General features: G+C 50.0%; 4 protein-coding genes across 4 annotated transcripts in view; 2 read left to right on the top strand and 2 right to left on the bottom strand.

Annotated features, from left to right (window-relative positions):
- The window catches only part of LOC106049821 (maltase-glucoamylase-like), a 35026-nt gene extending 34371 nt beyond the window's left edge, over window positions 1–655 (top strand). Inside the window, exon 48 of the mRNA XM_048056424.2 lies at window positions 478–655. Within this exon, the coding sequence (XP_047912381.2) occupies window positions 478–540 (63 nt within the window). The 3' untranslated portion in view covers window positions 541–655. The remainder of the gene's footprint in view (window positions 1–477) is intronic.
- LOC136787917 (coiled-coil domain-containing protein 81-like) lies at window positions 270–5072 on the bottom strand. The gene is made up of 8 exons (XM_066985330.1): window positions 4287–5072; window positions 4030–4091; window positions 3593–3746; window positions 3129–3385; window positions 2838–2923; window positions 2394–2579; window positions 1711–2257; window positions 270–1445 (listed from the first exon to the last, which is right to left on the bottom strand). The coding sequence occupies exons 1-7, from the start codon at window positions 4594–4596 to the stop codon at window positions 1768–1770; spliced, it is 1545 nt and encodes a 514-aa protein (XP_066841431.1). The 5' UTR covers window positions 4597–5072; the 3' UTR covers window positions 270–1445; window positions 1711–1767.
- LOC136787806 (maltase-glucoamylase-like) lies at window positions 4633–9347 on the top strand. The gene is made up of 8 exons (XM_066985134.1): window positions 4633–4778; window positions 5270–5310; window positions 5934–6013; window positions 6147–6271; window positions 6666–6754; window positions 7389–7438; window positions 8274–8444; window positions 9170–9347. The coding sequence occupies exons 1-8, from the start codon at window positions 4633–4635 to the stop codon at window positions 9230–9232; spliced, it is 765 nt and encodes a 254-aa protein (XP_066841235.1). The 3' UTR covers window positions 9233–9347.
- Window positions 8962–13249, bottom strand: LOC136787918 (uncharacterized). The gene is made up of 8 exons (XM_066985331.1): window positions 12979–13249; window positions 12722–12783; window positions 12285–12438; window positions 11821–12077; window positions 11530–11615; window positions 11086–11271; window positions 10403–10949; window positions 8962–10137 (listed from the first exon to the last, which is right to left on the bottom strand). The coding sequence occupies exons 1-7, from the start codon at window positions 13190–13192 to the stop codon at window positions 10460–10462; spliced, it is 1449 nt and encodes a 482-aa protein (XP_066841432.1). The 5' UTR covers window positions 13193–13249; the 3' UTR covers window positions 8962–10137; window positions 10403–10459.
- Window positions 13250–13253: the final 4 nt, after the last annotated feature.

The following is a 13253-nucleotide window of genomic DNA, read 5'->3' as shown; positions in this document are numbered from 1 at the left end:
TATGTCAAAAAAGGATATAAAATAAAAATACTAGGTTGCTTTGTTACGTATTTTACATAACATTGTTTATATAATGTTGAATGTTTATAATTAAACACATTATAATTCATATAACATGATCAACCAATATTACATTATATATATAAACAGCTTATATAATCAAAAATGATGAATTAAGAAAAGTGAACCCTCCTTTTTTGCCATTCTGCCCTGGATGGAGAAAGAAGAAATTCTTAAACACAGTCACAATACTCCAAGTTTTTATGTTAAAAAAACAAAACCAAAAAAAACCTGACATCTCACTATCAAAAGAAGGGGAGGGGATGAGAACCTCATGATGTGGAATGAAGACATTTATGGCATTTAGGCAAATTTTCGGTAATGTGAGCTATATGAGCAGCAAAAAAGCAAGATGTCTTCAGATCCGATTAACTCGCTGATTTGATTTTATTTGTTAATTTCTTTTGCTTTCTAAAGGTCCTTTTAACCACCCAGCTCGCACTTGAATTAGGCAAAGACTACACGTTGCAATGGAGCTAAAAGCCTGCAGCCGTCCCTGGCGGCGAAGCTGAGCCAAACCTCCTCATGTGCCCAAATTTTTCCCTTCTCCTCCTTTAAAATACTTTGCACTATTAAAATATATTAGTTATAATCAGTTGGTTTTCCGTTTTTATGTCGGACTTGTTCCGAGCTCGTGAATTCGGCCAAGCTGGGGATTGGCAGGAGGAGGTGACTCCAACCAACCTCGGTGACTCCAAATTTACAAGGGCCCAGTTTCAGCAGGGCTTGGGATCGGGTTCAATTACGGGATCATCCAATGGGATCATCGGGATCATGGGGTTCAATTATGGGATCATCCAATTATGCGCTCAGCTTGCAGAGCCAAAAATGTCGACCTGGGTTGAAATTGCCCTGGGGTTGATCAAAGGGGTCCCCTGGCACCCAAAGGGGTCCTCCTCGTGTCAAGAAATCACTCTAAAAACCCGTGGGTTCCCGATTGACATCCCAGCATGTTGGGAGCAGCCTCAGCGGAGGCCCTGCGTTGCAGCCCACCCATTTTGGTGGTTGAAGCTCAATGTCCCAGGCTGTGGGAGGGCCCCAAAAGGGCTGGTGGCCCCAGGACAGTGTTTGTTAGCCATTTGGCCCCATATGTGCCCATTTCTCCTCCGAAACGAGGCCGACCTGCCCCATGGTGGCCTGAGGACAGAGCCTCAGGGTGGTGGTACAGGCATGTGGGTGTCAGGGCCCCCACCGCTGCCTTGGGCCCTGCTTCCCCAGGGATGCTGCGATGCTTTCGGAGACTTCGGACCTGGCTGGAAAACAACCTTCGCCCCCATCCTAACGAGCGAGCCTCGTAAAAAAACACACAACAGCCTTTTGTGACTCCATCGTGTTTTCCTCCACCTCCTTCCTGAGGCCATTGTGTCAGGAAGAAAGATGGATATCTGCAAAAAAACAGAGACAAGATTACAGTTTTTTAATTTTTTTAGCCTTCTTTACCCTCACACACACATCCCATGGATGACTTCAGGTCCTGACACCGAGGTCAGGATGGCTCCTCCTAGCGATGGAGGAGCCAAAGGTTTTGGGCTGGACTGAGCCAACCCCTGGCTCAAAACTCAGATCTCTTCCCAGAGACCCCACTGACCCCATAACTGCTTTCCTACAAGGACCGAGCCCCCCAGAATGATGCCGATGTGGATCACGCACCTCTTTATTCCACCTCTGATGGCCTCCTTGCTATTCTGGTCAATCAAAGCCCGGGTTTTATTGTGGCCAGGGCCACAAAATGGAGAACCCCGGCCTGGTTTTCGGTGCTTCGGGTCGGGCTGACGTTGGTGGTCTGGGCACGGGTGGCAGCGGGTGGGTGCTCTTGGTGCTGTGCATCGATAACATCTTCTTCTGAGGATCTTTCAGCACCGTCCAGAAGGTCTCAGGCCTCGTTTTTAACAGTTCTTCTGCCTCGTCTCCTGGTGGCTGCAGCCTGAAGATGTTGTAGGCGGATTCCTCAGGGAGGCTGGCCTCTGAGCTCGCTGGTGATAACACGCTGATCACAGGAAATGACAGCGCTGTGGGGCCTCGAGGCCGGGGGAGCTTTCTTTCCCTTGTAAGATTTTCTCCCTCACAGGGAGGAAATTTCCCCGCTCCTCCTCCTGCTCTCCGCCTCAAGTCTCCATCTGTCTTTCCGCGTCCCGCCTTGCCTTTGGGCGCTGATTTTTGCTCCTTGCGAGGAGGCAGCCCCGGGATCACCAGCAGCCTGACAAAAGAACAAAGAAGCCACGATGGTTTTGGGGCCGCATCCTGTACCCCCATGCAGCACTTAATGCTGCAGCCCTGAAATCGGGGGGGCTCCTGGTGGCCTCATCCCCCCCGTCCGGAGCCTCCAGCCTCACCTGCAGGGAGCCTCCCCCGGCTTCTCCCTTTCACCCTGCTGAGCTGGGTGAAGAGAGGAGCCAGCAGCTGCTTTGTCTCTCCCAGCTTGGCTGAGAAGAGGCAAAGCCCCTTCTTTCTTCTTCTCCTTGCTCCAGGCTTTGTGATGCTCCTGGGGTGGTGTTTTGCGCATGCTCTCCATTTCAAACCTGGCAAAAGAAGACATCAGCGTGACCCAGGGCACGCCACAATCACCCCTTTTCACAGGGCCATAAAGGCCCTGTCCCCAAGGACCGTTCTGGTAATGGGCTCGCCCAGCAAAGAGGTCCAGGCCTCGATGGGAAGCAGACGTTGTCTGAATTCCTCCGTCTGCCCCATCAGATCCACCTCACTGGCTGGGCACCCATGGGCACAAGGAGAAAACGCTACCGAACCGGAGCAGCGGCCACGGCCACAAATATACTCACTCAGGAAAGACGATGACATGTCCAGTGAAGGTCAGCGAGGCCAAGGGTGCCACCCGCGACACCACCATGTCCATTAGGTGGGGGATCTGCAATGGAGGAGCATGGAGATGGCAAATGAACTCTGCCTGGCCAAGGCACTTGGTGGTGGAGGAGCCCAGGGCTCGGGTTGGTTGGCCACCCCAAGAGGTTGGCCAAGAGCTCCAACCCAAGTGGTCTTGGTGGGCCGAGGGCAAGCATTGCTACTGCACCCTTGTGAGGCTGCCCAGGCCATGGGGAAAACAAAACCCTCACCTTGAAAACGGCCTTCTGAAGGTTCTCCTTCCCGGACAGCTTCTCCAGGAATTCGTAATAAAATTTCATTTGCACTCTCGTGCCTTCGATGAGGAGCACCCCTACGTCTTTCAGGACGAGGGCGATGTTCTCCCCCTTCCCCAGGCAGCGAGAGATGAGGGATGTAGTGCCTCGAATGCAGTTCTCCACTTTCTGCTGCGACATGCAGGCGTTGGCGGCCACCTCAGCCACTTTGAGGGGCTCCAGCTCCTTATGGCCTGGAAAACGACATGAGACGGATGGAGTCAGTCACCAGCAGCCTTTCCCTGCGTGTTTCCCAGGTGCTGCTTATTGCAGTCATCAGCCAGAAAGGCTTTGCTTTGGGACCTGCTCTGTGCAGGGGACGCTTTGCTTTTTTTTTGGGAAGCATCTGAAATCCAGGGAGGGGATCATCCAGGCAGCAAGGGATTAACCCGACGTCTTACCTGGCAGGTACTCCTTGTCGTCCGTGAGGTTGTGGGTGATGACAAGATTCCTGGCCAGGCGGAACGTGGGCATCAGGAAAATCACAGTCTCGTTCCCATCCTTGACCCATCTGGGGACAATGTCGAAGGAGCCGAGGGCAGGAATTCGGACACCCTGCAAGTGGAAGAGAACAGAAGGGCCAATGGTTAAGGATCAGCTAGAGGTGGCCTCATCCAGGGACGGTGGTTTGGGTCCTGCTGTGCCCTTCCCGCTCTTGGGAGCCAGGCTGAGGGGATCCAGGGACTTCCAGCGACTGGGATCAGCCCTCAGAGACCACACCACCTACCACAAGCAACATCGCACTTGTGCAATACCTATTGGTCCCTCGGTAGGGACTTCTGGGGCGAGTTTCCTGCTTTTGAAGAGGGGAATGAGGGGGACATGGGTGCCAACCCACCTGGCGCAGCTGGAGATGTTCTTGGATATAGACGGACACTGCATCCCAGACAGATATTCGCTCTGGAAGGCAAAGAAAATCAGGTCATGCACCGCTTCCCGTGGCTACCACCCTTCCATCACCCCAAGACCCGCAGTATGAAAAGAGCCGTCGCATCTCCGACCCCAAAAAGAGACCCTCCGCAGAGCCGGGTCCTCCCCACAGAAAGCCCCAAACGTGGGTCAGCCACGCTCCCGCGGTGCCGGGGGTGCCCGTACCTTTGGAGGTGATGTTGGGCATGAGGCACGAGCTCTGCATCCCGTCCCAGAAGCGGACCCGGGTCCGCCTCACGTAGGGTTGCGCCTCGTCGGCAAACGTCACGCGTCGGCTCATCCTTGCCTTCACTCTCCGGATGCGTCTCCAGAGTGAAGGCCCCAGCTCCCAGCCGCCCCTTTTATACCCTGCCGGGGAGTGACACGGCCACTGCTCCATTGTGACACGGCCACCGCTCCATTGTGACACGGCCACTGCTCCATTGTGACACGGCCATGTGGCCATTGTGACACGGCCACCGCTCCATTGTGACATGGCCACGTGGCCACCACTAACATCATGACTGCCACCATGACCACCGTCACCATGACCACCATCACCGTGACCGCCACCAACATGACCACCACCATGACCACCAATATGACCACTGACAGGACCACCAATGTGGCCACCACCACCGTGACCACTACCGACATGGTCACCACCACCACAGTGACGTGAGTCGTAAGGGACAAAAAGCTCCCAAAACAGAAGACATTTTATGGCCGTGCCTACCACATTTAGCACCCCAGACTGAGGTTTGGGGCATGGAAACGATGGTTTGCACCCCAAAACTGAGACTTTGGGGCGTAAAATGAAGCTTTAGGTTCTCCAAATGAGGCTGTGGACTATGAAAATAAGGCTTTGGATCCGAAAAATGAAGCTTTGGGCTCTGTAATGAGGCTTTGGATCCTAAAAATGAGGCTTTGGATCCTATAAAGTTGAGGGGTTGGGCCCTAAAATAATGATTGGTGGCCTGTATTGAAGGCTTCATTCTGAAAATGAGGCTCTGGCCTCTAAAGAGAGGGTTTGGGCCCCCAAAATGAGGCTTTTGACACTGGAAATGTAGGTTTTAGTCCCTCCAAATGGGGTTTTGTAGCCAAGAATTAGGCACTGGATCCTAAATATGAAGCCGGGAGCTGTAAAACAAGGCTTTCGTCACCAACAGTGAGGGTTTGGAGCCTGGAAATGGGGCTTTGAATGCTAAAAGTGAGTCTTTAGGCCCCTAAATGAACGTTTGGGCCTAAGAATGGAGGTTTCAACCCCCAGAATGAGGCTTTGGGCCCTAAAATTGAGGATCCGGACATGAAAAATGCCGTTTGCAGCTTAAAAGGGAGGCTCTGGACTCAGTAATGCAGCTTTCAGCCATACGAATGAGGCTTTGGAGCCTAAAATGGGAGGTTTTATCCTAAAAATGACAAGATCCCAAACGGAGCCTCCGGGCCTTAAAAATACAGGGCTGAGCCCCCAAAATGAGGCGTTAGGCCCCCAAAACTGGGGGTTTTAGCACCCAAAAGGAGGCATTAGGCCCCCAAAACTGGGGGTTCAAACCTCTCATGTGAGACGTTAGGCCCTCAAAACTGGGGGTTTGAGCACCCAAAAAGAGGCATTAGGCCCCCAAAATTGGGGGTTTTAGTGCCAAAAATGAGGCAACAGACCACCAAAATGCCCCCCCCCCCCCCAAAAGGACCCCCCCCCAACGGGTTCCAGGTGTCCCCCCAGGTGTCTGGGTGCCCCCCCCATGACACCCAGATGTGACCCCCCTCCCCCATGGGACCCTCGTGCCCCCCCCATAGGACCCACATGAGCCCCCCCTCCACTCCCCCCCCAAGACTCGCAGCCTCCCGGTGTCCCCTCCCCCTTCCCCCCCCCCCCCCCCTCCCCCCCTGTGGCTGTCCCAAGGCTGAGCCAGGTACGGAGTTTTATTATATTATTTATTATAAGGAGTTTTATTGAGGTTTTGGTGTTTCTTTATTTTGGAGGGGGTTGTTTCTTTGTTTTTTGGTGTGTTTGCTTCTCTGTTTTCTGTTTTTCTCCGTCACTAGGACGAGTATATTGGCTTTAGGGGAGAATTCAGAAATTTACCCGCTCCTATTGATCACATCAACCTCCACATCCGTGGCGGGCACGTCCTTGTGCAGCAGAGCCCTGCTAACACCACCGCTTACAGGTAAAATACAAAGGGTCACCTCTCCAATTTTGGCTTTTTAAGGGAAATATTTAGTAGCACGGCAAATAAATAATTAAATTGGGGCAGCTTTTTTTTTGCTGTCACATTTTTAAGTGGGAAAAGCAAAATTTTCCTTTGTGATGAGCAACGTGCTTGGAAGCGTCCCTGTCTTGATTCAATACCAGCATTGCTCAGGACATCAATTTTAGGGCAATTTTCTTCTTTTTTGGGCTTCCTAAATGCAATGCTACGGAGCAGAGAAGGCTGGTGGCAGCTAAATTGCATGCAATGTCTATAATATAAACTTTAACTTTGATACCTCTTATGAGATATAAAATAAAATATAAATATAAAATGGGATTACCGAAGAAAAATGTCTTTTTTTTTTTCATAGCCGAAAAAACCCGTTGTCACTTATTGTTGCTTTGAATGACAGTCAGCTTGCAGAAGGTCAGCTTTATTGGGACGACGGAGTGCGCATTGGTAAGTGCAAAGATGCTCATTTACACAAAAAAATCCCCCAAAGTCAGCACCCACAATGTGCAAATATTGTTTTTCTTTATTTCTGTGGACTGTGAACATGAACACTGAATTTTCATTTTGGGGATATTGTGCAACAATTGCAAAACAAGGCTGTCTTCAAAGGGATGGAGCAGAAAAAAAATACAGGAAAATGATTAAAATGATAACATGTAAAACAATAAAAATGGTAAAATGATGCTAAATTATAAGCATAATGTTGTTATTTAGAGAATTTGAATTTTGCAGAAATTAAATTGTGCCTTGGACCTAAGGGAACATACAGAAGAGGGATTTGTTCTCCACCCTATAGGAAGCACAACCGTAGATGAAGTGGGAAGCTTTAACTCATTTTCCTTAATATTAATGAATTCAAATTATCTTCAGATAAGAGAGATTTAGAAGTCTGCCACGTATTAGCTTAAAAGCTAGCAAACGGGATTATCCCAATTAATGCACAAAATTGTGGGTTTTAGCATACCAGCACGTAGCAGGCTGCACGACGCATACGCAAGTATATAGCACATACAGCACAAGATTTCTATTAAATTTAAAAAATAAATTGACTATATTTCACTTTATTTTGGTCTTTTAACAGATGCGTATGAGGATGGTGTCTATCTGCTGACCTCATTTACTGCTCGTCAGGTTTGTAACAAAAACTCCCTGGGCTGCAGTGCCCAGCCTGGTTGCTGCTTTACGTTTAACGAACATTACATTTGGGACTTTTAATGTTTTGATATCTTTGTGCTAGCTCTTATTTAGTGTCGTGACAACCGGTGTAGAGCTCTAATTGTTGATTTTTAAGGAACGTTTGCTTGGGCTTGCAAGGCTGCAATAGCACGTCCAGGAAGGATAAGGTCATTTTGTACCTGCACCAGTATAAGTTGGAGCAACTTAATTTACTTTGGGGGGCTATTTTCCATAAATATTTATATTTATTTTTATATTATATATATATTCATTTCTGTCTATATAATATATTTATTTATGATAAAGCTGTATAGATTTATATACCTTCTATAGCCTCTACATCTCTATAGCCTGCATCAGTATAAATAGGAGCAATTTATTTTTCTTTGGGGGGTTATTCCCCAAATATATAACATATATGTATTTTATATATATGTGTATATATATATGTATGTATATATGTGTATTATATGTATATTATATATATACACACATTTATTTATATATATATTACTATTATAATATTCCTAATGTAATATATATTTACTTAAATATTATACACACATATATATACACCCACAAATTCTCCTGCTATACCCGAAGGAGCTGAGAAGCGTTTTGCGTCCTGGTGCTGCTATAATGCAATTAACATCACCAATTTTTACTAAAAAGAAACTTAAAATAGCACAGCTATTTTAGCCTGTTTCTACGACATTGTGACCATGAAAAGATTCTTTAAACGTGAGAAAAAAAAAAAAAAAGCTGATTTCCTTCTCCTTCTCCCTTTCAGAACACCTTAGAGATAAAGGTTTTGCACCGGGGCTACGCTGACCCGAACAATTTGAAATTTACCACTGTGAAAACTTTGGGGCTGGCCACGGCCGTGACGCAGCTGACGGTTTTGGAGAACGGCATAGAAATCCCATCCGCCCACTCGGTGTCCTACAACACCACGACGCAGGTAAAGAGGCCGTTTAGGGTTGACGGCGAATTGAATTTAGGGGACGCGGCGTATGTCAGTTCTCATTCCTTTTCTGCCTGATGGCGGAAAAAGGAATGATTACATCACAAGATGCTGAATATACAGAAATATTAGATCAAAAATCTTATAACATAAAAACATTAGGTTGTTTTGTTACATAGTTTACGTAACATTATTTATACAATAGTGAATATTATACAGGTAAAATACAAATTATATAGAATTATTATGTCAAAAAAGGATATAAAATAAAAATACTAGGTTGCTTTGTTACGTATTTTACATAACATTGTTTATATAATGTTGAATGTTTATAATTAAACACATTATAATTCATATAACATGATCAACCAATATTACATTATATATATAAACAGCTTATATAATCAAAAATGATGAATTAAGAAAAGTGAACCCTCCTTTTTTGCCATTCTGCCCTGGATGGAGAAAGAAGAAATTCTTAAACACAGTCACAATACTCCAAGTTTTTATGTTAAAAAAACAAAACCAAAAAAAACCTGACATCTCACTATCAAAAGAAGGGGAGGGGATGAGAACCTCATGATGTGGAATGAAGACATTTATGGCATTTAGGCAAATTTTCGGTAATGTGAGCTATATGAGCAGCAAAAAAGCAAGATGTCTTCAGATCCGATTAACTCGCTGATTTGATTTTATTTGTTAATTTCTTTTGCTTTCTAAAGGTCCTTTTAACCACCCAGCTCGCACTTGAATTAGGCAAAGACTACACGTTGCAATGGAGCTAAAAGCCTGCAGCCGTCCCTGGCGGCGAAGCTGAGCCAAACCTCCTCATGTGCCCAAATTTTTCCCTTCTCCTCCTTTAAAATACTTTGCACTATTAAAATATATTAGTTATAATCAGTTGGTTTTCCGTTTTTATGTCGGACTTGTTCCGAGCTCGTGAATTCGGCCAAGCTGGGGATTGGCAGGAGGAGGTGACTCCAACCAACCTCGGTGACTCCAAATTTACAAGGGCCCAGTTTCAGCAGGGCTTGGGATCGGGTTCAATTACGGGATCATCCAATGGGATCATCGGGATCATGGGGTTCAATTATGGGATCATCCAATTATGCGCTCAGCTTGCAGAGCCAAAAATGTCGACCTGGGTTGAAATTGCCCTGGGGTTGATCAAAGGGGTCCCCTGGCACCCAAAGGGGTCCTCCTCGTGTCAAGAAATCACTCTAAAAACCCGTGGGTTCCCGATTGACATCCCAGCATGTTGGGAGCAGCCTCAGCGGAGGCCCTGCGTTGCAGCCCACCCATTTTGGTGGTTGAAGCTCAATGTCCCAGGCTGTGGGAGGGCCCCAAAAGGGCTGGTGGCCCCAGGACAGTGTTTGTTAGCCATTTGGCCCCATATGTGCCCATTTCTCCTCCGAAACGAGGCCGACCTGCCCCATGGTGGCCTGAGGACAGAGCCTCAGGGTGGTGGTACAGGCATGTGGGTGTCAGGGCCCCCACCGCTGCCTTGGGCCCTGCTTCCCCAGGGATGCTGCGATGCTTTCGGAGACTTCGGACCTGGCTGGAAAACAACCTTCGCCCCCATCCTAACGAGCGAGCCTCGTAAAAAAACACACAACAGCCTTTTGTGACTCCATCGTGTTTTCCTCCACCTCCTTCCTGAGGCCATTGTGTCAGGAAGAAAGATGGGTATCTGCAAAAAAACAGAGACAAGATTACAGTTTTTTAATTTTTTTAGCCTTCTTTACCCTCACACACACATCCCATGGATGACTTCAGGTCCTGACACCGAGGTCAGGATGGCTCCTCCTAGCGATGGAGGAGCCAAAGGGTTTGGGCTGGACTGAGCCAACCCCTGGCTCAAAACTCAGATCTCTTCCCAGAGACCCCACTGACCCCGTAACTGCTTTCCTACAAGGACCGAGCCCCCCAGAATGATGCCGATGTGGATCACGCACCTCTTTATTCCACCTCTGATGGCCTCCTTGCTATTCTGGTCAATCAAAGCCCGGGTTTTATTGTGGCCAGGGCCACAAAATGGAGAACCCCGGCCTGGTTTTCGGTGCTTCGGGTCGGGCTGACGTTGGTGGTCTGGGCACGGGTGGCAGCGGGTGGGTGCTCTTGGTGCTGTGCATCGATAACATCTTCTTCTGAGGATCTTTCAGCACCGTCCAGAAGGTCTCAGGCCTCGTTTTTAACAGTTGTTCTGCCTCGTCTCCTGGTGGCTGCAGCCTGAAGATGTTGTAGGCGGATTCCTCAGGGAGGCTGGCCTCTGAGCTCGCTGGTGATAACACGCTGATCACAGGAAATGACAGCGCTGTGGGGCCTCGAGGCCGGGGGAGCTTTCTTTCCCTTGTAAGATTTTCTCCCTCACAGGGAGGAAATTTCCCCGCTCCTCCTCCTGCTCTCCGCCTCAAGTCTCCATCTGTCTTTCCGCGTCCCGCCTTGCCTTTGGGCGCTGATTTTTGCTCCTTGCGAGGAGGCAGCCCCGGGATCACCGGCAGCCTGACAAAAGAACAAAGAAGCCACGATGGTTTTGGGGCCGCATCCTGTACCCCCATGCAGCACTTGATGCTGCAGCCCTGAAATCGGGGGGGCTCCTGGTGGCCTCATCCCCCCCGTCCGGAGCCTCCAGCCTCACCTGCAGGGAGCCTCCCCCGGCTTCTCCGTTTCACCCTGCTGGGCTGGGTGAAGAGAGGAGCCAGCAGCTGCTTTGTCTCTCCCAGCTTGGCTGAGAAGAGGCAAAGCCCCTTCTTTCTTCTTCTCCTTGCTCCAGGCTTTGTAATGCTCCTGGGGTGGTGTTTTGCGCATGCTCTCCATTTCAAACCTGGCAAAAGAAGACATCAGCGTGACCCAGGGCACGCCACAATCACCCCTTTTCACAGGGCCATAAAGGCCCTGTCCCCAAGGACCGTTCTGGTAATGGGCTCGCCCAGCAAAGAGGTCCAGGCCTCGATGGGAAGCAGACGTTGTCTGAATTCCTCCGTCTGCCCCATCAGATCCACCTCACTGGCTGGGCACCCATGGGCACAAGGAGAAAACGCTACCAAACCGGAGCAGCGGCCACGGCCACAAATATACTCACTCAGGAAAGACGATGACATGTCCAGTGAAGGTCAGCGAGGCCAAGGGTGCCACCCGCGACACCACCATGTCCATTAGGTGGGGGATCTGCAATGGAGGAGCATGGAGATGGCAAATGAACTCTGCCTGGCCAAGGCACTTGGTGGTGGAGGAGCCCAGGGCTCGGGTTGGTTGGCCACCCCAAGAGGTTGGCCAAGAGCTCCAACCCAAGTGGTCTTGGTGGGCCGAGGGCAAGCATTGCTACTGCACCCTTGTGAGGCTGCCCAGGCCATGGGGAAAACAAAACCCTCACCTTGAAAACGGCCTTCTGAAGGTTCTCCTTCCCGGACAGCTTCTCCAGGAATTCGTAATAAAATTTCATTTGCACTCTCGTGCCTTCGATGAGGAGCACCCCTACGTCTTTCAGGACGAGGGCGATGTTCTCCCCCTTCCCCAGGCAGCGAGAGATGAGGGATGTAGTGCCTCGAATGCAGTTCTCCACTTTCTGCTGCGACATGCAGGCGTTGGCGGCCACCTCAGCCACTTTGAGGGGCTCCAGCTCCTTATGGCCTGGAAAACGACATGAGACGGATGGAGTCAGTCACCAGCAGCCTTTCCCTGCGTGTTCCCCAGGTGCTGCTTATTGCAGTCATCAGCCAGAAAGGCTTTGCTTTGGGACCTGCTCCGTGCAGGGGACGCTTTGCTTTTTTTTTGGGAAGCATCTGAAATCCAGGGAGGGGATCATCCAGGCAGCAAGGGATTAACCCGACGTCTTACCTGGCAGGTACTCCTTGTCGTCCGTGAGGTTGTGGGTGATGACAAGATTCCTGGCCAGGCGGAACGTGGGCATCAGGAAAATCACAGTCTCGTTCCCATCCTTGACCCATCTGGGGACAATGTCGAAGGAGCCGAGGGCAGGAATTCGGACACCCTGCAAGTGGAAGAGAACAGAAGGGCCAATGGTTAAGGATCAGCTAGAGGTGGCCTCATCCAGGGACGGTGGTTTGGGTCCTGCTGTGCCCTTCCCGCTCTTGGGAGCCAGGCTGAGGGGATCCAGGGACTTCCAGCGACTGGGATCAGCCCTCAGAGACCACACCACCTACCACAAGCAACATCGCACTTGTGCAATACCTATTGGTCCCTCGGTAGGGACTTCTGGGGCGAGTTTCCTGCTTTTGAAGAGGGGAATGAGGGGGACATGGGTGCCAACCCACCTGGCGCAGCTGGAGATGTTCTTGGATATAGACGGACACTGCATCCCAGACAGATATTCGCTCTGGAAGGCAAAGAAAATCAGGTCACGCACCGCTTCCCGTGGCTACCACCCTTCCATCACCCCAAGACCCGCAGTATGAAAAGAGCCGTCGCATCTCCGACCCCAAAAAGAGACCCTCCGCAGAGCCGGGTCCTCCCCACAGAAAGCCCCAAACGTGGGTCAGCCACGCTCCCGCGGTGCCGGGGGTGCCCGTACCTTTGGAGGTGATGTTGGGCATGAGGCACGAGCTCCGCATCCCGTCCCAGAAGCGGACCCGGGTCCGCCTCACGTAGGGTTGCGCCTCGTCGGCAAACGTCACGCGTCGGCTCATCCTTGCCTTCACTCTCCGGATGCGTCTCCAGAGTGAAGGCCCCAGCTCCCAGCCGCCCCTTTTATACCCTGCCGGGGAGTGACACGGCCACTGCTCCATTGTGACACGGCCACCGCTCCATTGTGACACGGCCACCGCTCCATTGTGACACGGCCACTTG

Source organism: Anser cygnoides, chromosome 31 (assembly GCF_040182565.1).
Source record: "Anser cygnoides isolate HZ-2024a breed goose chromosome 31, Taihu_goose_T2T_genome, whole genome shotgun sequence".
NCBI lineage: Eukaryota > Metazoa > Chordata > Aves > Anseriformes > Anatidae > Anser > Anser cygnoides.
The sequence above is the reverse complement of the archived record's forward strand: the minus strand, read 5'-3'. Positions and strand labels throughout refer to the sequence as shown.

Bases quoted from the DNA above. Each gene is read 5' to 3' on its own strand.
- LOC136787917 (XM_066985330.1), bottom strand. From the start codon at position 4,596: ATGTCACAATGGAGCGGTGGCCGTGTCACAATGGCCACATGGCCGTGT. The intron at 4,092-4,286 runs GTACGGGCACCC...TTTGCCTTCCAG, and splicing joins GCCCAACATCACCTCCAAAG to AGCGAATATCTGTCTGGGAT. The intron at 2,924-3,128 runs GTGAGGGTTTTG...CCTCCATTGCAG, and splicing joins TTCAGAAGGCCGTTTTCAAG to ATCCCCCACCTAATGGACAT.
- LOC136787806 (XM_066985134.1), top strand. From the start codon at position 4,633: ATGACCACCGTCACCATGACCACCATCACCGTGACCGCCACCAACATG. The intron at 6,755-7,388 runs GTAAGTGCAAAG...GTCTTTTAACAG, and splicing joins GGACGACGGAGTGCGCATTG to ATGCGTATGAGGATGGTGTC. The intron at 8,445-9,169 runs GTAAAGAGGCCG...TGCTTTCTAAAG, and splicing joins CCTACAACACCACGACGCAG to GTCCTTTTAACCACCCAGCT.
- LOC136787918 (XM_066985331.1), bottom strand. From the start codon at position 13,192: ATGGAGCAGTGGCCGTGTCACTCCCCGGCAGGGTATAAAAGGGGCGGC. The intron at 12,439-12,721 runs GTGGGTTGGCAC...TTCCACTTGCAG, and splicing joins AACATCTCCAGCTGCGCCAG to GGTGTCCGAATTCCTGCCCT. The intron at 12,078-12,284 runs GTAAGACGTCGG...GTCGTTTTCCAG, and splicing joins CGACAAGGAGTACCTGCCAG to GCCATAAGGAGCTGGAGCCC.